General features: G+C 41.2%; 1 protein-coding gene across 2 annotated transcripts in view; it reads right to left on the bottom strand.

Moving 5' to 3' along the window:
• Positions 1-27370, bottom strand: part of si:dkey-234i14.6 (uncharacterized) — a 111819-nt gene that overhangs the window by 70345 nt on the left and 14104 nt on the right. Inside the window, exon 2 of one of the 2 annotated variants that reach the window (XM_060837578.1) lies at positions 922-1098. The exons of the other annotated variant lie outside the window; for it this stretch is intronic. Coding sequence (XP_060693561.1) covers positions 922-1098 — 177 coding nt within the window. The remainder of the gene's footprint in view (positions 1-921; positions 1099-27370) is intronic. 2 annotated transcript variants of the gene reach the window in all.

Genomic DNA, 27370 nt, shown 5'->3' with positions numbered 1-27370 from the left:
ACCACTCAATTCTAAACAAAACAGGATTTATTTATAAACTACTGAATGAAACACAAACAAAAATGAACCGAATTTAGAATAATTTAACCTGTTTGAAAACCAAATTGACTCTATCGCAACTTAGTAACACTGTGCCAAATACTTTCAACATCCATAAACATGCCCTTGGCAAACAAAGGTAAAAAAATCAAGCACAGGCTCTTACAGGAGAGATGTCAAGGAGAGAGAGGATCAGCATGGAGTTGCTTCTTTGGGTCCTCAGCAGCCTCTCTGGATTCCCAACTAAAACTTGATTAGTAGCTGCAAACAAAAACATCTTGCTAATACCAAAGCAAACCCAACCCTGAACTGGGAAAACTGCCAATCCCGTTTCATTGTACAAGTATTTTATATAAAAAACACAAAGCATTTTCAAGTAGATATTCCAGATTTATCAGAACCTCTGCTTTTACAACCCCTCTGAATAAAAAGGACAACATAACCTTCTTGAATGAGCAGCATCATCATACATGAAATGATAAGGACACAAGCCACTCACTTGCAAGTGGCCCTTTCACTTTCTACAACTTATGAACCATCATACTTCAAATCAGTGGGATGCTTCCTGTCAGGTATTTAAATCAACCTGTTGAAGAATACATCCTTGGTAGGCAGGACTTTTACCCAGACTTCCTGACCCAGAGATAGGGAATTACCATTGTGCCACAAAGAGCCCTACAGTTATCACTGCATCTTCTGGCATAGTGAGCAATTATATGGGAGGTCCAATACATCTGACAGTAGCCAAAACAAAAATGCGGTAGTGTGTCTGAGGAAGGGTGCAGTCTTCAGCTGTGTACTAGGAGAACAGAGTGAAAGAAGCCATCAACCTGCTGAAACAGCAAGAAACAAAAAAAAAGTCACTGGGAAATTAAACTATACCTGTCGCTGGTCTGCTCTCTCTATGGCTGCATTAGCACCATAGGCATTACAGGACTCCACAATGTAGTCTGAGCTGACTCCAAGCACAGAACTTGAACCACCACAGGAGCCATCACAAATCACAATCACACGGGGCAATTCACACGTTGGGATCTTCTTCAAGTATTCCTCGGTGAACTAGACAGAGGGTGGTGGAGGAAAAACAAACAGATGTTACTTACATATTTACCCAAAATCAATAGGATGGAAGTGTGCCAATTCACTCTCTTATTAAGCAGCTATGGAAAAGGTCTTTGAACCAGTCAGCTGTCAAAAGAAATCAAAATCATCAGATTTCACCACAGTCTCTAGAAACGGAAGGTCAAACCTGGATCCAAATCTCCATGACAACAATGCCAGCTGGCATGTTATTAAAATTGATCAACATTGGCTGCGGTTACAAAAAGAAAGGCAGTAATCAGATAAGCTAAGCATCATCATTTATTAAGGGTTATCATCAAATGCAAAGCAAGACTTTGAGAAGGAGATGAGGTTTCAATTCAGACATGCCGAGATGCGAACCTGGAATTTTAACTCTTTAGTCTAAGTACTTTTCTAAAACTTTCTGCACCTTTCGCAAAAGACTTACAAAAAAGTCAAAAGAAGAAAAGTCAAAGTCTTTTGGATAGTGTCGAACAAAACAGTGCACACTCCCTGGTCAATACTTATCCCACAGCCAACATCAATAAAAATAGCAGATCACGTCAGCATTATCACAAGGATGTATCTGGGAGCTTGCTGTACCAAAATTGGACGATGTTTCCTTGCACTGCAACAGCGATTTGATTTCAATGTCTCCATTGCTGGAAAAGCACTTTGGATTGTCCCAAGGTCACTGCATAAATATGCAAATCTTTCAGTCTCTCTGTCCATCTAGTTTGACAGATAGAACAGAAGGAAATACAGGCAAAATGTTTTCAGTGAAAGTAGGTTGACCCCACAGTTCAGAGGTAGCGGAGACTCCAGCAAGGGGAATAGATTAGTTAAACACGGTGCAGGAAACTTCTCTATTTATAAAGCAGAACCCATAATTTTGCTTCTCATAACAACATGAAAATTAATTCTCCCCCACCCCAGGGGACACACTTATCTTTTGAGAGGGAAGTACATTAAAATGATTTTGATTTTAAAAATCTCTCTACATGAGAAAGCCAAACAAACACTCTGGATTAAAAACACACAATATAAAAACCACCATCCTGTTCAGCAGGATGTTCAGGTGCAATCTGATTTTTTTTTGGGATATAACAATTTTACCCACTGGCCCAAGAATAAGGTTTCTTTTTCAAGTCTTATATAAATCAATTTGTTTTTTTTTAATCAACTATCGACAACTTAAGGTCAAGCTGTTTGAAAATGTTATTACATATCACTGGAGCAGGTGGGACTTGAACAGAGGCCTCCTGGATCAGAGGCAGGGACTCTACCACTGGACCCAAAGAGCCCTACATCTTAATCTGATGTCCAATTCAGAATACAGGGTGACCTTCCCCACATCTGTGGGTCCAGTTACTGTGGTTTCAGTCACCTGTGGTTTACCGGGGTCCCAAACATATTATAGGGAACACTCCAGAACCAGGGTCCAGGAGGCTGCTGGGAAGGTATGTTTCCCATTTAAAGGAATGAGTTTGCACCTACTCGCGGTTTCTGGCTTCCACCTTGGAACGTATCCCCTGCAGGTAAGGTGTGGGGGTGGGGAAACTACTAGTAAGCACATTTTCATTATTTCTGTCACCTCCTGCCACTCAAGTCGGGTTAAAGAGTGAACCTCAGTTCCTGGAGTTTCAACATTAATGAGTAGTCTGAACCTCCTGATCAAATGCATTATGGAAGTCCATATAAATACCATTCATTTCCTCTTGCCGAATAATTCATTTGTTTTGAGTGACTAATGAGTTTAGTTGCAGCAATAACATAAAAATCAGTAGGGAATTTACATCAATTACACAGAATTTAATCATTTGGCACAACTGATATGCATTAGCATTGCTCTGTAAGCAAATGCTGCCACTATTTTGAATACAAGATCAAAATCAGGAATAAGAGAGTTGCTGAATTAAAGCAACGCTGCCAGAGGTATAATCACTGGTCAGGCCTCCAGTGTTATTCTTCCTCTATAAATAGTTTTGGTCGCCTAACGAGTGGAGCGATTATTTAAATCTCGAAATGCCCATCCTGCCTCTTCAGAAACACAAGTTATTAATGAGCCAGGCTGACAATTCTGAATCTCAGCCGTGCCCCCTCACTTATTTGTTTATTCAGCTGAGACTAGTTCTCAGTGGTTCAGCACATTTCAGAGGAGAAACATTTTTCTTTGCCAATAAGTTGCTGACAAAGTAGGTTCAGGAAACTAACCTTTCCAACGATAATTCTGCTCATTAAAAATCTCACGCAAAAAAACTTTCTCACGTTCCCCCAATGGGATGGGCAGATTTCCAAACCACAGCAGCAGGTAAAGATGAATATAAAATGACTAATAAATTTCCCCGGGATTTAAAAAAAAAATCATATACAAAGGATAGGAAGATCAAACAAAAACAAAATTAGTAGCAGGAATGCTCACTCCTTCATTGTTGCCACATACAAGTTTCAGAATATATTCCATTGGGAGGTTAGGTCTCTATTTTTAGACTTGCTAGAATATTACTTAAAATACACACACACACACACAATCATACAGGACAGAACAGACAGCGTAGGTGCTACTATGTGCTGACTCCTGAACCCAGTTCACAAAGCACAAACACTGAACACACTGCAAACATCTTCGCTAATTCAGGAAATATGGGTCATGTAACCAAAGATCTCCCAACCGAAATATTAAAATTGTGTCCCCAGATTTCTTCTATTAGGAACATAGGAATAGAGTAGGCTACTCAGCCCACTAAGCCTGCCCTCCCATGCAATATCAAAACTTCAATGTCTTTTACCCACTCTATCCCCATAACCCTGCACACTATTGGTATCAGAAATCTACAATAAACATACTCAAAGATTTAGCCGGCACAGCCCTCTATTTTATGATCTTGTCCTCCACCGAAGGACACATTGGTTCACAATGTAGTCTGCGATACCTTCCCTGATGACCACTCCTAGTACATAGAGGTATTTGCTGCCTCGAACAGTATATGGAATGGGTAAGTTCCCTGCCAGTTATCCACCTTTGTCTTTGGCCTCTCATTAGGGATATACAAACATTGCCTCTTCTGTGGATACTCAACGTTCTTAGATAACAAGAACATGTTATTGCATGATGGTGAAAAGGACAACTACATTTGGTCAGGCATGATTGCTAAGATGTTAGTGAGCTGGGATAGACCCTCTTGCCTGGCTCCTCAGAATGTGTGCAACATCACGAGAATGAACATAGTTTGGAGCAGTGCTCCTTTGTCAGCAGCAGTCCAAAAGTTAGTACTTCCAATTAAACCTATGGACTATAACCTGGTGTTGTGTGATTTTTAACTTTGTACACCCCAGTCCACCATTGGCATCTCCAAATTATAACATGAACATCAGCTGCTTCAAAGGCATTACATTCAACAACAATCTCACTTTCACTGATTCACAAATGTTGGAGTGTATTCCTACAGTCTCTACCCAATGCTGATGATCTTGTCAGTCTCACATTTGAGGGGACAGGAATCATTAGAGGGAAAACTCTGGCAGCACCTGCCTGCTTGTTATCTGCAAGAGGTTAAGGATCACAATTAAAGGTCGATAAAGTTTGGTACTGGATAAAACCCAGTGGGTCAGACAGCTTGCAAGGAGTAGGAGAGTTGACTGAAGAGTCCTGCCCGAAACATCGACTCTCCTGTTCCTCGGATGCTATCTGACCTGCTGTGCTTTTTCCAGCATCACACTTCATTGACTCGGATTCTCCAGCATCTGTCGACCTCACTATATCATAACTACAGGTGCATTAGGAGAAAGGCAAGTAGGTGCAGAGGGTGACTTCACTTACTGTTGCATCTAAAAAGATAGCATCACCAAGAATGCCTCAGCACAGCGACGTCAGCTTTGATTTGGCCGTCAGGTCTCGGGTTGGGACTTGAATCCACAAATCTCTGACAAAGGAGGACAGGAATATCACCAAGGAATAATGACTAGCACTTGCTGTAATAACAACATTCAAAATACAAAGATTCTAAGCAGGAGTGGGGTGGGTGGGGTGGTGGTTCAGATGTGAGAAACTGACCAAAACAAAATTGGAGACATAATTTTGTACTTTTTGAAAAGCAGTGTTCCAAAGAAATCAGATGGTTCTTCAACTCAAAGTTTCCCTCTTGCTTCTCTACGTATCATGTGGACTGGTGTTGGACTGAGGTGGACAAAGTTAAAAATCACACCAGATTATAGTCCAACAGGTTTATTTGGAAGTAGTAACTTTCAGAGTGCTGCTCCTTCATCAGGTAACTAGTGCAGCAGGAACATAAGAGACAGAATTTATAGAAAAGATCACAGTATAAAGCAATTAAAAGAATATATTGAACGAATCTAGATTGCTGTTAAGTCTTAAAATGGGTTGCAGGTTTCGGTTCATTCTTATGTAAACCCCAGAACTTCTTTTAAGTCACATTCTGGAGATAACTTAAGATTTCATAAAAAAACAAGGTGACATCTCAGCTCAGACAAAGCATTAAAGGTGAGAAGTTAGAGTCTGTCTGTATCCCAATCTTGATTCAGACTTGTTCTACTTCCAAAGTAAGAATTTATAAAATGTTATATGGATTGACTCTCTGCAGCAAAAATAGAATGTATCTGCAAATACAAATTCACTCTACAGACATACATGTGCATGTGAGTGAGAGAGAGACAGAGAGACAGAGAGACAGAGAGACAGAGAGACAGAGAGACAGAGAGACAGAGAGACAGAGAGACAGAGAGACAGAGAGACAGAGAGACAGAGAGCATGTGTTTGCATGCTTGGTGGAGTGTCTGTGAGAGTCTGATGGAGGATAAGCCTGAGAGAGGGTGAGAGTGTGGGGGATGCGAGAGAGGGAGAAAATAGTGCAGTAGGATCACCTGTAGTGTTACATGAACCCAAGGTCCCGGTTAAGACCATCCTCATGGGTATCGAACTTGGCTATCAGCCTCTGCTCGGCCACTTTGCGTTGTTTAATAAATGACCATATGTGCGTTCCCCCTTCTCTACCAATGGAGAGGTAATTACTGAGTTGTACTGTCACTGGTCTAATAATCCAGACATCCAAATAAATTTTGAAACCCAGTTTCAAGTCCCACCACAGCAGGTTGTGGAATTTGAACTCAAAAGTTTTGGAATTAAGATTGTCACTTAACAGAAAAACCCACCTCATTCACAGATGTCCTTCAGGGAAGGTAACTGCCATTTTTACTCAGTCTAGTCCTATATGTGACTCCAGGCCAACATCAACTGTTTGATTCTTAGGTTCTTAGTTGCACTCTCGATAATTAGGATAGAGCAATAACTACTGGCTTAGCCGGTGACAGCCCATTCCGTGAATGTACAATAAAAATATTTCTGCCAGTTTTTAATTCCTATTTCCTGAAGATTTTTTGAGAAATAAAATTTATGCGCATGGTCTCCTTTGCTTGTGAAATAGTACAGACTTGTCCAACTACCATAAATGCTCTTTTACAAAAGACTGACAGAACATTACCAAGGACGGAATGAAAAGATGGTGATGGAATTTAAAACAGAGATGTTGACAGAAAAATCAGGAGGGAGAAAATGGTGATACAGATCCCAGAGGTGAGTGTTCTGAATAAATCTGGGTCTGCACTGCATTATGATAAAACTGATCACCCATTCTTTCAGGGGAGCATTGTGGGGTAACGTTACTTGATGATTGATCCAGTAGTCTAACCAATGGGTTTAAATCCCACCATGGAAAGTGGTAAAAGCTAAATCCAGTTAATTAATTAAAAATCTGCAGTTGAAAACTAGTTTCAGAAGAACTTGAAACTAATGCTTATTTGTTGTAAAACCTCATCCTGTTCGCATGTCCCTTTGGGAGAGAGATCCACTATCTTGCCCACTCAAGCCTTGTGCATAGCCAGACCAACAGCAGTGTATTTAACTCTTAACTGCCTTCTGAAATGGCTTGTAACCCATAATGTTTAAATGCAATTCAAGATGGCCAACAAAATACTGTCAATGTTCATTCCACAGAAGAATTAAAAGTATAGGAGTCATATAAATTGCAGCTGGTGACCACCTTGATGTTTACCTCTGAATTCTACACAATCTCCCCTCCTCAAAAAAGGTAAATAAAATTAATTCTGATGTCGTCCATAAGCAAGCACACCAAGCCGCAGAATCATTTGTTCTTTTCCAACTGAGGTCAACCAACTGGAGCTACTCCAAGTTTAAAGGCAAGGTCTGCAGTCTTTAGTTTCTATTAATCCTCTGATTGGTTGATAGAGCAGACGATTATTTTCTGAGCTCACCAGGGCAGCACACACTAGCATTGCAGACCCCAACACTGATGGATTACCACTCAACAACTCCCTTAGAAGGAAATTAAAAAAACATTTGCAACTCTTGGCCCACAATCACATCTATATTAGTCATGATTTTCCCATCTTCTCCTTCCCCTCACTGACCTCTTATACAATTCTATTTTGACTTGGATAATTCTGAAACAGGTTCTTCGTGTGCTCTACAAGGAAGATACAAGGGAGTGGTAAAACAAAGATGTTTCTATATTAGAAGTACTCATATAGTAGCTAACAGGATTAGTGATTTTCACAGTCAGACCAATGATTTCAGAGCTCTGTAGGCATCAGTATACAAGACAAATATGTTTTAGGCATCTCTTGACTCCTTAATGCCAGTCAGAGATGGACTGTGGATGGAGTTCAAAGAACCCAGGTTAAGACAAACTGAGCTGTATTAGCAATCCAAGAGACTGTCTTAGGAAGAGATGTTTAAGTTGCAGCATGTGAATGCAAAAAAGCATTGCCATAAAAACAGTCGCAGTCATGCCCTTGGCCTCTTGAAGTGGAAGCAGAGTGATCCTTCGCTGAGGTTTAAATATTTTAAAGCTGCTGCTGAGGATAAAAATGATTAAAATCTTCATTTCTGACATCTGTAATTAGATGGTTTCAAGGAGTTCTTGTATATAGCGTGATAAACTTTGATGTTCTTTAGTTAAATTACATTGGCAAATTCTAGAAAATCAATTTCCTGCTTCTTGAATGCTGCCCGACTGGATGTGCTTTTCCAGCACCACACTCTTCAACTTCTAGAAGGTGCTCAGTGACTGACCACCACAGTAAACAAATTGCAAAAATGAAAACTTATTGATCAATCCAGTCAGATTGGCTTTAGGATTCTCCTTGTCCAGGCTTATGAAATCAGAAAATTTGCATAACACCTTACAATAGGTGGATGTTAAATTTTGCTTCATCATGGCAGTCATAGTACTCAAATTTCCTTTTAACCCAATACCAATTGTTATTGCGTTACTTAACTCATACACTTTAATCCAATCAAATGATTTGTTAAATGCCTCGGTTGTTGACGAAGTTTAAATAATCTTTCAATGATACTCAGAAGAGTGACTGAACTGAAACTGAGTGACTGTTTATTGGCTTCTCAATTCCCTTCTCAGCGATTGTAATGTATGAATGCTCACAAATCTTTTGTGCCCCTCATGGTCTCCCTCGAGAAAAAGCAGCTCTCTTTCCACTTTCTCCATTTCCCAGGATTTCCAAATTCCGACTCTGAAACTGAAGTGCCTGCTAACTCTTCAATTGTCCTTCCGAGTTCTGACACTCCCCAGCCATCCAACTTCTATTGGCTCCTCAGCACCCCCTACACAAAAGGTGTGTAGATGCAGCTGCCTACCAAGAATCATAACCAAATGCATGATTCAGAGATGCTAGTTTTGGACTGGGGTGGAAAAAGTTAAAAATCTCACAACACCAGGTCATAGTCCAACAGGTTTATTTGGAAGCAATGCTCCTAGTGATCACAACCACCTGATGAAAGAGTGCTCTGAAAGCAAGTGTTTCCAAATAAACCTGTTGGACTATAACCTGGTGTTGGAGATTTTTAACTAACCAAATACAGAACTCTCAAAATGAAATCCACATCTCTCAGTACTAGTCTCTTTTCCTTCTTGCACTTGCTGACTCTAACTTTTAACTTCTGTTCAGTAACTCCTGAGTTACTGAGTGATCTACTGAACACTCTTGCAATAACCTCTCTTCATTACTATAAAGCATTGCCACCTTTGGCAATTATCTGTTCATTTAAAAAAAAAGTGCTAGGTGTCAAAGATTGCTGCCCTTTCCAATACAAAAACAGTCAAATAGAGGATATCACCACAAATGCATCCAATGTCCAACAATTCAGAGACACAGCTTATTGGACGTCTAAAATGACCTAGTCCCTTCTTAGCATTATCGACAATCATATTCCCAGACTCAAGCATTAAACAGTCATTTCAATCCAACACAGATTAAAGGACAAACTCTTGATTCTGTCCTCATGTTCCTTTATGGAACTGTATTCCTGGAAAAGCAAGTGTGTCATACAAAAATTGCATTTCCACCACAAATGGCCACGGTGCATGAATTCTGATTGAATTCCCTTCTGGTCAGGCTTACTCTCACCTATTTGGGATGGTACACAGGAAATTTTCACAGCTTTGATCTGGGAACAGATGGAACTTATTCAGGTTCCAGTTAGTTCAACACGTCCTTAAATATTGGAGGTCACATTAACTGGAGAGAGAACTGACAACATGCTGAGTGACTAGCAAAACAAAGTTCCAAACAGCCTCAGAACTAATCTTTATGGGGTTTGAGACGGCTGTCTTTAAACACACACACACACACACACACACACACCACTCTGGATTCCCCAGATCAAGGCAACAACCCACTTTGGGTTAGGTGAGGCATGTTATGCTTTACACAGCTTTCAAATAAGTGTGAACACATCATCATGAAAGAATGTTGGGTTTCTGTGAGCTGATTATTACATAGAACCAAATATCTCAACTATTTACTAAGTAGAAATATACAGGGTTCACTGGATCACTTTGGATGTTCCAGACTCAACTTCCAAGTGGAATCACATTTAAGAATTTAACAATAAAAATGAATTGAACCAATGCTGTCTCTGCCTAGTAATTTAACCCTTTCTTGATAAATTAAGGGTTGTCGGATGGGTGGTGGGGTGAAAGACCACAAGTCATGCACGATGCATTACATATTGAGTGTAGTTCATCTCTTATAGAAAAAGTACATAAAACTCATTACTCCAGCATTAACATCATCCTTCCTAAGTCAAAATACTCAAATATAATTTTTACAGTGGAGTATAACAACAATCCAGACAACTCCATGTGCCTTTGACAGCCAACACAAATAAACTCTTAGCTGTAATGACAGCAACGTGAAAAAAAGTAATAATCTTACATTAGAACTCATTCTTTAGAAGACAGCTGACAAATTAAACATTTTGAATTATCAGTACGGAACAGTCTAACTATCCATGATTAACAAGAGCTTGTGACCCCATATTTTGCGTGTTCTCCCCATGTCAGCAAGGGCTTTCTCCGGGTGCTCTGATTTCCTCCTACCAGTCCAAAGATGTGCAAGTTAGGTACATTAGCTAACGGAAATGCAGGGTTAGAGGGATAGGGTAGAGGGGTGGGTCTTGGGGGGGGGGGGGGGGGGGGGGGGTGCGCTTCAGAGGGATGGTATGGACAGGATGGGCCAAATGGCCTGCTTCCACGCTGTAGGCTTCTGTGGTTGAGTCAATCTCTTTTCCACTTGTGTAGCTCATGGATCACTGAGCAAAACAAAACTTGGGATTACCCTTTCTATTTTGCTTTAAGTTCTAGTCAAACCTATTTTACTCTAAGACCTTTTCTCATAGAGTTGTTTAGAGTCATAGAGATGTACAGCATGGAAACACACCCTTCAGTCCAACTCGTCCACGCTGAGCAGATATCCTAACCTAAACTAGTCCCATTTGTCAGCACTTGGCCCATATCCCTCAAAACCCTTCCTATTCATATGCCCATCCAGATGCCGAATAAATGCTGTAATTGTACCAGCCTCCACCACTTCTTCTGGCAGCTCATTTCATACACGCACCACCCTCTGTGTTAAACAATTGCCCCTTATGTCCCTTTTATATCTTTCCTCTCACCCTAAATCTATGCCCTCTAGTTCTGGACTCCCCCACCCCAGGGAAAACACCTTGTCAATTTATCCTATCCATGCCCCTCATGATTTTATAAACCTCTATAAAGGTCACCCCTCAGCCTCCGCCACTCCAGAGAAAACAGCCCCAGCCTATTCACCCCTCTCCCTGTTCCAATATAATAACATCCTATAAACACACACTTGGCAAAGGCAAATTCAGTAAAATCGATTGCCTCACATGCAATTCTAGAGAACCCCAGTTTTTGCCTGTAACTGAGAGGGGAATAAGAACTTCCACATCCAGCTTCAAAATCCTAGCAGCTGCAGAAAGCTGACTTCAAATTTGAAGAAAGATGCCATTTGTCTCCAAATAAAACAGTACATCCTCACAAATTAACATGCTCTCATATTCTCTTCCTATTTGAGGCATTTCTTTTTGACTCTATGTAAAATATAATAACAGAACAAAACATTTTAAGTGAGTAACAAAAACTCAACTTCCAAGTGGTGTCACATTTAAGAATTTAATAGTTACAATTAATTGCACTAATGCAGAGTCAGATTATTCTCTTTGCCTGAGGAATCAACCCTTTCTTGACAAATTTTAAAAAAGACTCCCAAATTGTTGCACTGAAAAAATGTTCTCTGGTCTTCATATTATACCACTCCAGTTGGGCACTGGACACTCCTTTGAACAGTGACAGGTGACAAAGTAGGAGAATGTTTACTCGCAATAAATACTGGCACCAGCGCATTGGCCATTGTCATCAATAAATGATATGTTTGTCGAGTGAAAGCAGCACAGAGCTATTGTTTTTCACTGATGCTTGTTTTGATCAGGATCAGTGTGCGCAGCAAGTGCGCTCCGGTTTCATGAATTCAAACGTTGGTTTCAGTTCATACCCTGGCAAATGGCAAAGGAAAGATCAGAAAGCTTGGTTCCCACCGGAATCACGCACCTCACCAGGACAGGTCCATAAGGAATAGGCATCTGCACGCTCTCCCCCAAGTTTAGATTAGAGTGGTGCTGGAAAAGAACAGCAGGTCAGGCAGCATCCGTGGAGCAGGAAAATTGGCGTTTCGGGCAAAAGCCCTTCATCAGGAATGGAGGTAGGGAGCCTCCAGGATGAAGAGATAAGTGGATGGGAGGGAGGGGTGGGGTGGGACTGGGGAGAAGCTAGCAAAGAGTACAATAGGTGAATGGGGGTGGGGATGGAGGTGATAGGTCAGAGGGGAGGGTGGGGCGGATAGGTGGGAAGGGAGACTGGCAGGTAGGACAGGTCATGAGGACAGTGCTGAGCTGGAAGGTTGGAACTGGGGTAAGGTGGGGGGAGGGGAAATGAGAAAACTGGTGAAATCCTCCAAGTTGCAGAGTATCCTGGCCCTCTCTCCCAATCAAGAAGTAGGAGTCCATGGCTGGGACTGCATTTATTGCCGATCCTTAACGGCCCTTTTAAACAGCCAAGTAGCTAACTAGACTATGTCAGCAGGTAGTTAAGAGTCAACCAAAGCAGTCACACTAGGCTGATAGGCAAGAGACATACTTTTAAAAAAGGAGCACGTGAAGAAATGTGACCCAAAGGTATAAGCATCAGCTTCCATCTTACTGAGCAAAAGTAAGGAATACAGATGCTGGAAATCAGAGTCGAGCTTAGAGTGGTGTTGGAAAAGCATAGCAGGTCAGGAAACCTCAGAGGAGCAGGAGAATCGACATTTCGGGCAAAAGCCCTTCATCAGCACCAATCTCCATCTTACTGAGCACTGTCCTCTTGCAGCATGGCACACTGAGGGAAGACTAAGTGCCTGTGATAGTATCGTGTGTATGTAATTTAAAATATTCATTCAGGGGATGTGGACATCACTGGCCAGGCCAGGGCTTCTCACCCATCCCTAATTGTCCCAGAGGGAAGTTAAAAGTCAATCACAATACCAAGTCTGAAATCACATGTAGGCTAGACCAAGCAAGGATGACAGATGGGGAATGAAGGGCTTAGTGGAGGAGGAATGATTGAGCCTGTACTCTGAGTTTACGAGGATGCTCGAGGGTGGGTGAAAGATGATGTCATTGAAACTTGCGTAATACTGAAAGGCCTGTGTAGAGTGGAGATGGAAAAGATCACCCACCATTTGGAGAGACTAGGACTGAAAGCACTGCTCCATGGTGAAGGGACAATCCTTTAGAACAGAAATGAGGAGGAATTTCTTCAGCCAAAGAGGATACTGAATCTATGGAGGCAGAGTCATTGAATGTCTTTTAACAGAGTCGAAGAGCATAGTGCTGCAAAAGCACACCACGTCAGGCAGCATCCGAGGAGCAAGAGAATCGACCTTTTGGGCAAAAACCCTTCATCAGGAATGTCTTTAACAGAGGTTGACCTCCTTAATTAGTAAGGCTCAAAAAGGTTACAAGAGAAGGCAGCAGAATGGGGTTGAGAAATATATCTGCCAAAATCAGGCAAGACACAGTCTCAACACGACGGTTGGAGGAAGAGCGCCTCATCTTCCGCCTGGGAACCCTCCAACCACAAGGGATGAACTCAGATTTCTCCAGTTTCCTCATTTCCCCTCCCCCCACCTTGTCTCAGTCGAATCCCTCGAACTCAGCACCACCCTCCTAACCTGCAATCTTCTTCCTGACCTCTCCGTCCGCACCCTACTCTGGCCTATCACCCTCACCTTGACCTCCTTCCACCTATCACATCTCCAACACCCCTCCCCCAAGTCCCTCCTCCCTACCTTTTATCTTAGCCTGCTGGACATACTTTCCTCATTCCTGATGAAGGGCTTATGCCCGAAACATCGAATTTCCTGTTCCTTGGATGCTGCCTGACCTGCTGCGCTTTTCTAGCAACACATTTTCAGCTCTGATACTCCAGCATCTGCAGACCTCACTTTCTCCTCGAAGACACAGTCTCAATATGCCAAATAACCTGTTTCTGCTACGACATTCTGCGGTCCTGCTTTCCAGTTTAATAAAATGAAACTCCTGATTATAATGGCATGAAGTGCTGTTAGTCCAGATGCTAACAGGAGGAGGAGGAGGAGGAGGAGAACTAAAAGATTCTACACAGTTTCTAACACCAAAGCGACATAATCATATTCCTGATGAAGGGCTTATGCCCGATACTTCGACTGTCCTGTTCCTTGGATGCTGTACTTTTCCAGCACCTTTGACAAAATAATCCTGCAGCGATGCTGGACATTGTGTGTATTTGTACACTGTATTGGATATGGAACTCAAAAAGAACATCAGTGCAAAATATACAACTACCATAAAACACCAGTTATCCTCTGACATGGTCTTGTCTGTGACCAAACAATTACAGAAAGAAGTGCTGTTCAGGTTCAGAACATTTTACAAGATATCCAATTGCTCAGCCTAAAGCCTTTCAGAGTGTGACCAACTACAGCAGCATTTAATTATTCTAGCTTAATACACAGATTAGCCGTCTAAGTTGGTGATTGTCAATTGTGGAGATTAATCATCTCAGCCCAAGGAAATGTCTGCAGGAACTCCTCAGGGCAATATCCTAGGCCCAATGTGGTGTAACCTGTCAGCCTCACCCTGCCCAAGTTTTCTTCACCCTGTCACCTGTATGTCCTTGCTTACTATGATCTGCCTGGACTGCTCACAAAACTTTTTCAAACTGTACTTAGGTACATGTGACATGAAATCAAAATCAATGATCTTTCCTTCATTATAAAAAGGTCAGAAGTGGGGATGTCCTCTGATGAACGGTGCTGAACATTGTGCACTGCCTCAGATACTGAATCAATTCATGTACAAATGCAGCAAGAGCTGATCAATATCCAGGCCTCATCTGCTTAGTGGCATGAAACGTTTGCACTATAAAAGTGCCAGGCAATGACCATCGTCAACAGAAAAGAATCTCACCATCTCGCCCAACATTCAATGGCATTATTGCCAAAGTGCCCCTCTATTAACACCTTAAGGGTTGTCATTGATCAGAAATTGTATTGAACTTGCTACTTAAACATTACCATCTGGACATGGAAATGTCAGGCCATCCACAACCACCTGATGAAGGAGCAGCGCTCCGAAAGCTAGTGCTTCCTGTTGGACCATAACCAGGTGTTGTGTGATTTTTAACTTTGTACACCCCAGTTCAACACCAACATCTCCAAATCATAACCTTCACTTTCTCTGGATCAAAATCCTAGAAATCCCAAACTACACTGGGGATGCCCTAAGCTAAAAGACTGTTGTGATTCATGTAGTCAGCTTACCACTAACTACTGAAGAGTAATTAAAAATGGGGAATAAAATGCTGGCTGAGCCATTGATGACCCATCCAAATGAACTTGAAATCCTCACCTTTACCGTCACTCCAAATGCAAGTCAAATCACCTCCATAAAACTGAGGCAGTCTGGATTATGAAATTATGCATCTCCAAATCTGCCTGTTCCAGCAGGGTTAAACAAGGGAAGACTGTTCTGTGCATTTGTACTCTTTACTGGGTTCATTTCAACTCCCATTGTGTGGTCTGTCATCACTCAGATGGAATCCATGTAAGGTACTTCACTGCTTTGGGAAGAAAGCCCATGTACTCATGCCAATGGGACGCTAGAACTGTTTCTTGGTGAATTTAAGATTTTCCATCTAAAAAAAAAGTCCAAATAAAGATGTGCTCTGAGACACATTCTCCAAAACTCAATCCCTGGCCAAACCAGAGTGTTAAGTATAATGCAACAATACAAATGGGAATTAAAATCCCTAGTGAGGCAATGTTGATGTGCTTCACCTTTTCATGGAGCATTGTACAGAACTAAACATTTTCAACATCTAAAACAAAAGCTCTTGCATCCAGAAACCTCTAGACTGTTTCTCAACTGAATATTTTATTCCTTCAACAATGGACACTCCTCAGCTATTAAACATGCGGACAAGTTCGTGATTTACCTCCAAAAGGTTTCGCATGGTGCAGCGCTACTAACAATCTCGCATAACATAAGAAACTGGTGTGGCTGTTGTGGCATTAAAGACATCCATACATTTGTTACAACCAATGTTCCCTTTAATTTCTTTGCATTCTGCGTGGACCTCCAAAAAAGGTGCAGGCATAGCAACAGCATGATAATGGATACAAATGGATTCCCTGCTCCTTTTCCTTCCCTCCTTCGAGAAAACATTGATTACAGTTGTCATAGAGTCAGATTTACAGCATAGAAACAAACCCTTCAGTCCAACTAGTTCATGCTGACCAGCTATCCCAACCCAATCTACTCCCACCTGCCAGCATCCGGCCCATATCCCTCCTATTCATATACCCATCCAAATGCCTCTTAGATGTTGCAATTGTATCAGCATCCACCACTTCCTCTGGCAGCTCGTTTCATACCCGTACCACCCTCTGTGTGAAAAGGTTGCCCCTTACGTCTCTTTTATATCTTTCCCCTCTCACTCTAAACCTATGCCCTCTAGTTCTGGACTCCCCTACCCGAGGGAAAAGACTTTGCCTATTTACCCTAACCATGCCCCTCATAATTTTCTATACCTCTACAAGGTCACCCCTCAGCCTCCGACACTCCAGGGATAACAGCCCCAGCCTGTTCAGCCTTTCCCGATATCTCAAGTCATCCAACCCTGGCAACATCCTTGTAAATCTTTTCTGAACCCTTTCAAGTTTCACAACATCTTTCCGATCGGAAGGAGACCAGAATTGCATGCAATATTCCAACAATGGCCTAACTATTGTCCTTTCAGCTGCAACATGACCTCCCAACTCCTGTACTCAATACTCTGACCAGTAAAGGAAAGCATACCAAATGCCTTCTTCATTTTCCTGTCTACCTGCGATTCCACTTTCAAGGAGCTATGAACCTGCACTCCAAGGTCTCTTTGTTCAGCAACACTCCCAAGGACCTTACCATTAAGTGTACAAGTCCTGCTAAGATTTGCTTTTCCAAAATGCAGCACCTCGCATTTATGTGAATTAAACTCCATCTGCTACTTCCCAGCCCATTGGCCCATCTGGTCAAGATCCTGTTGTAATCTGAGGTAACTTTCTTCACTGTCAACCACACCTCCAATTTTGGTGTCATCTGCAAACTTACTAACTGTACCTCTTATGCTTGTATCCAAATCATTTATGTAAATGCCAAAAAGTAGAGGACCCAACACTGATCCTTGTGGCACTCCACTGGTCACAGGCCTCCAGTCTGAAAAAACAACCCTCCACCACTACCCTCTGTCTTCTACCTTTGAGCCAGTCCTGTATCCAAATGGCTAGTTCTCCCTGTATTCCACGAGATCTAACCTTGCTAATCAGTCTCCCATTTGTCATGTGCAAACGTTTTATTCCTCAGGCTAATATTAAACTATTGGGTTCCAACACAGCAGCAAGCTTAGAGGAGACTGCCATGTTTCAAGTGCCCCCAGTAGACTAAACCATGAAACCTTTACACCTTTCAGCTACACGCCATGATACAACATGTGAACGCATTGATTGAAGACATGCCAACTGAGTCTGAACACAGAAATGCCATTCTGATCTATAGATAAAACAACTTTCACCAACCCAAAACAAAAACTGGCCCTACCGACCCGACTTAGGAAATAGACAGGCAAGGGAAAACAAAAACAACCAAAGATTCACAATGTTTATTGAGCAAGACAGAGAGCGAGACAGCTTAGCCTGAGGGTGACCATAGCGCAGGCAAGGGGAGGATCCTTGCTTGAACCTGTTTTGTCATCATCAGCTTTTCTCTCTCACACACATTTTGTGATTAGCTTAGTTAGAGAAGGGTGCGCTTGGATCACAAATCAGGTGTCCAGCCAACTGAGCTGATCACAAAATGTGTGCGGGCAAAAAGCTGATTAGAACATAACAGATTCAAGAAAAGACCAGAACTGTGCCTAACACCAGACAGGGAGCAGACCAGAGAACAATGTGTTAAAAAAATAAGAATCCACAATTCTGTGAGACTTCCTCTTGAAGGCAAAGGGAATATTTTAAACACAGACAATTCATGCTGTTAAGATGAAATTGCGTAAACACCCTCATTTGAACATCGAGCATTTCAAGAGATGCGACAGTGGAATTGAAATTACAGATTCCTGTCCCTCTCCCACCTTTGCTAAGCTAGGTGTGATGGGTCAGTATTGCCAGCTACTCATTTATTCCAAATTTCAGCAACAGGGTTACTGTCAGGTCCTAAAGTCAGACCATTACTATCTGCAAGGATGTGAGTCAGCAAACTCTGCACAGACCCAAACGGCAGCCTTGGAAACATCCTAATCTGTTATGATTTAACTAGCCATGCACTCTAAGTTTGCTGACTCATCAGCAGAGGTCATTTGATTTTAAACAAAGTCTGTCTTCGAGGAGAGACTTGGAAATTTCTCCCGTTGAATTGAGAAACGTGAATTAACAGATAGTTTGAGCAATAACATGGCTGTGTCAACAGCTACATAAACACATGTACACCAATGCACACCAGTTCAGCTCCCCATCAGGATCAGGGACTCCATGAAGGCATTCTATTGAAATTTTGCAAATCAGCTCTCACCTTTTGTTTACTCACAAAATGGACAGGCTGCAGAGGAATTTACAGAATGAGAAAAACACAGAAAAAGCTATTAAAATTAAAATGCCTGTGCTTTGTCATTATGACATTTTATAACATTTTGAAGTTAAGAGGGCTGTGATCTATGTTCTCAAACACAGCTCTTTCCTCCAATCTCCTCATTTAGCTCAATTGCACAGGTTCCTACAATCTAGGAGGTAAAACCACACTTAGAACACAGATTAACCAACTGTGCACCTTATTGTTTGTTGGATCTTGCTTCTGACCAAAACACACTGTATACATGAAAACATTTAGCCTGATGTTCAATACATTAGGATGTTGAAACATTGCGCTCTCCAACACTCCTCAGGAGCAAACATTCACATTATAATATGTGAAGATATACCTAGAAAGTCCCACAACAGCTACAGCATGGGATGGCATGCACAGTGTGGCCCATGTCAGAGCACTGAATATTGGAGTCGGGAGATCATGTTGCGGTTATTTGGGAGGCCACTTTTGGAATATTGTGTGTAGTTCTGCTCTCCCCACACCCCCCGTCTATAGAAAAGATGTTGTGAAACTTGTAAGGGCTCAGAAAAGATTTAAAGGATGTTGTCAGTGTTGGAGGATATGGGGAGAGGCTAAATAGGCTGGGGCTGTTTGCCCTGGGGCAGAGGCTGAAGGGTAACCTTACAGAGATTTATACAATCATGAAACATCATGGATAAAATAAATAAAAAAGGTCTTTTCCCTGGGGTGGGGGAGTCCAGAACCAGAGGGGACAGGTTTAAGGGGAAGAGTGGAAAGACATAAAAGAGACCTATGGAGCAATTTTTTCACACAGAGGATGTTGCATGTATGGAATGAGATGCCAGAGGAAGTGGTGGAGGTGGTACAACTACAACATTTAAAAGGCATCTGGATATGAATAGGAAGGGTATGGAGAGATATGGGCCAAGTGCTGGCAAATGGGACTAGATCAGTTTAGGATATCTGGTCGGCATGGACGAGTTGGACCGAAGGGTCTGTTTCCGTGCTGTATAACTCTATGACTATGTCTGATAGACATTCAAGTCCCAAAGACCTGCCAAAACATATCTTTTTACTGCAAAACATAATTTAAGTATGAATCACAAAGCAGTTCAGTTCGGTAAAGTAACACATCAAGGAAACATTGGAATTTGGCTCTCCAAACAAAGCAAAAGACATCTCCAACTTGGTGCCTTAAAACAAATAATTCAACTGGCAAACATTTTTAGTCGGCAGTTACTCAGATCTGATCACTTGACGACTTACTGCCCTATTGTAAGAGCAGTCTTTTGGATACATTAAAACACTAGCTCATTCTTCCCCCTCAATTGAATAGAAATGATACTGTGAAACCTTTTGTCTAAGGGAGGGGAGTTATTGCTCTTGTTGGTCCTTCAGTTACCATCATTTCAAATATAAAAATTCAGTCATTGCCACATGACTGTGCATATATTGGCACCACGTACCTTTGACATATTACAGTGACCACCCAAAGTACCACATTGGCTGTTAATGCTTTGAATTGTCCAAACATTTTCCAAAAGGCAAAATCTTCCCTTATTCTGAATTTGAGTCTTTCATTTGGCATCCAAAAAAAGGAAACTCAACTTATCATAGACAATCTTAAGTTCCAAGAAACATGCATGCTCCCATCTTTCACAGATGCTCATAAAGGATTGCTGTTGGTGATTGAAACAAATTATTTAAACAGACAAAACCTCTTCTGTGTCACTGGCACTCAAGCAATAGTGACATGAATCACCTGATTCCCTTTTTGAAATAAGGAGGCTGTTTGAATAGGCATTGTTGACTTGATCATCAGGTCTTTCATCAGAAAGGCAAGGTAGATCAACAGGCAGCTGGGAACTTGGTTCAAAAGTCTCCCGCATCTCAACCAATCAAGTGTTCATAATGTTGGCAGAGCTGTAGAATGATACATGAGATGACTGATTTCCTCTTGCTCATATCAGCTCTTTGTTAGTCAACTTCATCCATTCTCTAAATATTGATTGTGTCCTCAGTCAAATATTTCTACTGGATCTGCTTCAGTCACGCTATCAGGCAGAGTGTTCCAGATGTAATTTACCACGTTAACCGTTGTTTTCACACATCAACGCCACAGCCTTTGCCAAACATCAAATGTTAGCCTCAATGTTTTATTTAAGCCTCATTAAGTGTGGCATGCCAGGCTGGTGAGAAAAAGGGATGAGAAAGTTGCATGTCAAAGCAAGAAGAAAAAAAATAGAATCAAGGTTAGACAGATACATGGTGCAATTACAGTTGCGCAATGAGTGTTTTCCAGGACAATTTTGTCCATGCAAACTTCTTCCATCTATACCATGATTCCTTTTCACAGATCCCAACACGTGCTACTCAAGAAAATATACATTTTTCTGCTTGGCTCAACATGCCACTAGAATACCCTGCCTTTGAAGTTACATAACACCTTTTGCCAATGTTTTGTGTACAGTAAATGAAGTCTATTTTTTCTCTTTTTGTTTCAAGTCAAATGTGTCAACATGCTCAAATGAATGTAATCAGATAAGTCTGCAATTTTCACAAAAGAACAATTTTCAATCAAATTCTTCTCTTCAGAAGTATCATTGCTGTGTGCCAATATTTGCAGTTGCTGAAATTATGATTAATACTCATCCTTTTGTGGATTTTCATTATATTTTCCAAAGTAAAAGACAGGTTTACTAAAATGAATTGTACATCGTGAGACAGATCTGAAATGACTCCAGATGTCACACATTTATGCAAATAAGTCATTAGGGTAGAAGTCCAGTTCTGAGGAAGGGTCACTGGACCCTAAACGTTAACTGATCTCTCTCCACAGATACTGTCAGACCTGCTGAATTTTTCCAGTTTGTTTCTGTTTCATTTACAGCATCTGCAGTTCCGTTTTTATTTAGGGCAGAATTCTTGTCTGGATTTATAAAGTGCAAACATATTTTTGCAAAATTGATGAAAATACAAAACAAAATCACCAAATTTCAAATTCTAGTTAAGTTTTCCAGTTCAATATCATCACCATTTCACATTCCATGAATCTCTACGGTTTGCTGGTTTCAAATTGATGGGTGTTTTGACATAAGGATATCAGTGGAGATGTTTGAAAAGCTTGTTTTTAAAAAGTTAAGAAACGGAAAACTACATGCCAAATCAAGTAGCAACTAACTCTCTCAAGTATTTTTGTAGGTTGCCAAAAATGATTGTTCACCAATGGACAAGATACATATTAAAATTGTTTGTGATTAGACTCATTTTCAATCTGATTATTAAAATTCGACCATTTAAAATAAAGGAATACTTCAAGGCAAATTATTAAAAGTCAGCAGTATGAAAATAAGCTGGAGCAGAAACCAGAGAAAATGTTTCTCAAAATGTTCAAACAGAGCAGAAACAGTGATATTAATCTTAAACCGAAGTTACTGAAGTGCTGACCTTTATGTGACTGAGGTATTAAAATTGGAAATTCTGGAAGCATTCAGCTTCAGCACCTGCCCTGCGATCTGACTGCCAAGTGGGTGAAATTCAAAACAGAAATCTATCAAACAATTCAATTGACAGTTTTCACACATTGCACAATAGCTCGCAGAAAAGGGGACAACTGCTTTGAGAGAAACAGAGACTAAGAACCAGGAGTTGCGTAAGCGACTGTTTTCTGTTTGAAAAGGGAAGGGAATTAAACAGATGGGACTCAGATTGTATGGAAAAATAATTTGTTAAAAAGGTGAACCTTGATGGTTAAAAGTCAAAACATGGAAAACGGTCAAATTGTGAAGGACGAAAAATGTTTCCTGAGGAGCAAGAAAATCGACGTTTCGGGCAAAAGTCGGTTATCAGGATGAATTGCTTAGTTCATATAGAAGTTTCTTTCTCCTTAACTTGATGGGGGTAGTTGCCTGTTACATAATGTAGGATTGCAATTTGTTGCAATAAGAATATTTAACAGGCGATCTCATTTCATTCATGTCTTGATTATTTGGAAAAATAGTCTTCTGAAAAAAGATGTAACTGGGCTTCCAGTGATGGGCTGAGGGGAATATCAGATTCAAATCCTGTGTGTGATGAGCAGTTAATTGATTGTTAAAGGCTCTAAGAAATCCGTAAAATCAATGTCCTAACCAAAGCGAGTGAGACTTCTTCTTAGGTCTAGTGCTAAATTGTTCATCCACAGACAACTCTTCAAATTTTCTCTCCTGCAAAGATCTGAACTATCAAGCTATCACAAGTACATAACTAGATATGGTCAGTGTTGAAACCAAATGCATGTATTAGTGCACAAACAGTCCCAGCTTCAGGCTACCTACTCGCAAAGCTTACTTAAAAACTTCAAATTGTCTTCTGTTTAATCAGTTTCAAGAGTAAAGAATGAACAGCAATTACAGTGAAATATCTGAAATTCAAAAGATACAACACCATTATTGCTGAAGGTAATTAATGTAGTTATAACGTAGCCTGCCATGTCTCTAGCTCATTGGACTTGATTACATAAATTAGGCAGCTAGAATCAATCATGTCCAAAATTACAGTCTTGAAGACTGACTAAGGAATTACTCAATCCTCTCCATTCTGAGCAAGAATTCTCCTATTACAATAAAGCAGTTTTATTTTAAAATCAATGGTGTTACCAGAATCACTGAGTCATACAACACGGAAACAGACCCTTTGGTCCAACCAGTCCATGCTGAACATAATCCCAAACTAAAGTAGGCCCACCTGCCTGCTCCTGGCCCATATCCCTCAAAACCTTTCCTATTCACGTACTTACCTAAGTGTATTTTAAACATTGTAACTGTGCCCTCATCCACCATTTCCTCAGGAAGTTCATTCCACACACAACTACCCTCTGTGAAAAAGTTTGCTCCTCATGTCTTTTTTATCTATCTTCCTCCTCACGTGAAGAAATATGCCCCCTCTTCTGGGGACGTTTCTAAATTCAGAATAAATAGACTGGGAGGTGAAAAAGAAAAAAAAAAGTTTTACTGCTGCTTCTGCCTACTGTCCAGCCACACATGGACACGTCCGTTCAGCACAGGATCATAAATCAACTACAATTCTCATAGCAACCAAATAGCCTGTTAACAGTCTTGGCAGGTAAACCACCTCAATTAAAAAAAAACCCTACTCCGATACTAAAAAAAAGGGAAAAGAAGAAATAAAATTCAAACTAGATAGTTTAATTATTTTATTTAACTGGAGAATGTCAATAGTATAATCAGATTACCACAGTTAATAAACTCCAGACTGTGATGGAGATGAACTAATGTTACCATAAACACAAACAACCAATTAAATTTGTGTGTCATCTTGATTCTGCTCCCCCCACACCATCAGATTCAATCATTTTATGAAAATTAGCTCTTAGCTGATTGTCATTAAAGATAAATGGTAAGTCAATTTAGATTCAGGATAACCAGAATGAAGCTCATTCACAGAATCTTTTTGGCAATTTGTCTGAACAAGCAAAGGAACACTGAATGAAGCTAATTACTACCACATTCACATTCAAACAGTCTTTACAATCACCATCATTTGGTTTCTACCCTTTCATAAATTAACTAACAATACAACAGATTGTTGTGAAGTACATTCTGGAACTCATAATGGATTTTCACTATGTTTATGACTCAAATGTAAGTCAAGACATTGTACAAGATACATGGCAATAGTAGAAGGATATTTTCCAATTCAATACTCCTGACAAAACAGAGGTGTATTAAGAAGCAGTGCAACCTCAGACCCTGATTTTCTACTTAAAATATTAGAGGGGAAAATGGCAGTCTGGGGCTGCAGAATTTCACTCGTGTTCACACTTTGAGGTATAAATATGTGCATCAAAAATCCCCCGTTGAGCATATTAAAACAAAGCCACAAATGCAGTCTTTACCGCTCATCGAAATTCTTGCTGCACTGCACAATGGTGCAGCAGTCTGGAAAGTACAACGCATGGCTTGTTATGTTAAATTCTGCACGTGTGTATGTGGCCACGTACAGAAACCTGAAAAGCTAAAATTAATTGGGAAAAAAACACCATGCATCATATTTTAAAAGGGAATATTGTTGTGGTTCTGTTCGCCAAGCTGGAAGTTTTTGTTGCAAACGTTTCGTCCCCTGGCTAGGCGACATCATCAGTGCTCTGGAGCCTCCTGCGAAGTGCTTCTTCGATGTTTCTTCCGGTATTTTTAGTGGTTTGTCCTTGCTGCTTCCGGATGTCAGTTTCAGCTGTCCGCTGTAGTGGTTGGTATATTGGGTCCAGGTCGATGTGTTTATTGATGAAGTTTGTGTATGAATGCCATGCCTCTAGGAATTCCCTGGCTGTTCTCTGTCTGGCTTGCCCTATGGTAGTAGTGTTGTCCCAGTCGAATTCATGTTGCTTGTTGTCTGCATGTGTGGCTCCTAGGGATAGCTGGTTGTGTCGTTTCGTGGCTAGTTGATGTTCATGTTTGCGGATTGTTAGCTGTCTTCCTGTTTGTCCTATATAGTGTTTTGTGCAGTCCTTGCATGGTATTTTGTCAACTACATTAGTTTTGCTCATATTGGGTATCGGGTCCTTTGTTCTAGTAAGTTGTTGTCTGAGCGTGGTTTGTGTGCCGTTATGAGTCCTAAGGGTCGCAGTAGTCTGGCTGTCAGTTCTGAAACGCTCCTGATGTATGGTAGTGTGGCTAGTCCTTTTGGTTGTGGCAAGTCCTCGTTCCGTGGTCTATCTCTTAGGCATCTGTTGATAAAGTTGCACGGGTATCCGTTTTTGGCGAATACCTTGTATAGGTGTTCCTCTTCCTCTTTTTGCAGTTCTGGTGTACTGCAGTGTGTTGGGGCCCTTTTGAATAGTGTCCTGATGCAGCTTCATTTGTGTGTGTTGGGGTGGTTACTTTCATAGTTTAGGACTTGGTCATGTGTGTTGTTTTCCTGTGTACCCTTGTGGTGAATTCTCCGTTCGGTGTTCTCTGTACTATCACGTCTAGGAATGGAAGTTGGCTATCCTTTTCTTCTTCTCTCGTGAATCGGATTCCTGTGAGTGTGGCGTTGATGATCCGGTGTGTTTTTTCTATTTCCGTGTTTTTGATGATTACAAACGTGTCATCGACATATCTGACCCAGAGTTTGGGTTGAATTTGTGGTAGGGCTGTTTGTTCTAACCTTTGCATAACTGCCTCTGCTAGGAGTCCCGAGATTGGTGATCCCATGGGTGTTCCGTTGATTTGTTCGTATATCTGATTGTTGAATGTAAAGTGTGTAGTGAGGCACAAGTCCAGTAGTTTAAGTATGCCATCTTTGTTGATGGTCCCGCCTCCTGTTTTCTGTTCTGTATGTCCAGTAGGTTGGCTATTGTTTCTCTGGCTAGGGTTTTGTCAATCGAAGTGAACAGTGCCATCACGTCGAATGAGATCATGGTTTCTTCTTTGTCTATGTGTGTATTCCTGATGACGTCCAAGAATTCCTGTGTTGATTGTATGGAGTGTTTGGATCCGCTGACCAGGTGTTTCAGTTTCTGTTGTAGTTCTTTGGCCAGTTTGTATGCTGGTGTCCCTGGTGGTGATACTATGGGTCTGAGTGGGATGTCTGGTTTGTGTACTTTGGGTAGTCCATAGAATCTGGGGGTGTTGTTGCTTTCCGGTTTCATTCTTTGTAGGTCAGCTTTGGTTATCTGTCTGTTTTTTTGTAGATTCCTTAGTGTGTTATTTATTCTATTGGTGAGTTGTGGTGTGGGGTCAGAATCCTTCATTTGGTAGGTGTTGGTATCTGCGAGTAGTTGTTGTGCTTTTTCAACTTTATCAACAGATGCCTAAGAGATAGACCACGGAATGAGGACATGCCACAACCAAAAGGACTAGCCACACTACCATACATCAGGAGCATTTCAGAACTGACAGCCAGACTACTGCGACCCTTAGGACTCATAACGGCACACAAACCAACAGCCACGCTCAGACAACAACTTACTAGAACAAAGGACCCGATACCCAACATGAGCAAAACTAATGTAGTTGACAAAATACCATGCAAGGACTGCACAAAACACTATATAGGACAAACAGGAAGACAGCTAACAATCCACATACATGAACATCAACTAGCCACGAAACGACACGACCAGCTATCCCTAGTAGCCACACATGCAGACAACAAGCAACATGAATTCGACTGGGAAAACACTACTATCATAGGGCAAGCCAGACAGAGAACAGCCAGGGAATTCCTAGAGGCATGGCATTCATACACAAACTTCATCAACAAACACATCAACCTTGGCCCAATATACCAACCACTACAGCGGACAGCTGAAACTGACACCCGGAAGCGGCAAGGACAGACCACTATAAATACCGGAAGAAACATCAAAGAAGCGCTTCGCAGGAGGCTCCAGAGCACTGATGATGTCGCCTAGCCAGGGGACGAAACATTTGCAACAAAAACTTCCAGCTCGGCGAACAGGACCACAACAACAAGCACCCGAGCTACAAATCTTCGCACAAACCTTGAAAGGGAATATTGTTGCTCATGCAGTCCCTCCCAACTAAAGAGAGCAGTCTCTCAGAATCCAACTGCATCCTCCCTTATAAATAAAAAGGCATTACCACACAAACATTTACAAAGACCAAAGCTTATTAGGACCTTGTTCAGACTCATAACTACAGAAAGCCCCTGATTATTATCCAGATTTACTTCCTTCTTAACAATTAAGTGGAAACT

This window comes from Hemiscyllium ocellatum, chromosome 17, assembly GCF_020745735.1.
Source record: "Hemiscyllium ocellatum isolate sHemOce1 chromosome 17, sHemOce1.pat.X.cur, whole genome shotgun sequence".
Lineage (NCBI taxonomy): Eukaryota > Metazoa > Chordata > Chondrichthyes > Orectolobiformes > Hemiscylliidae > Hemiscyllium > Hemiscyllium ocellatum.
This window is presented reverse-complemented; position numbering and strand designations above follow the sequence as displayed.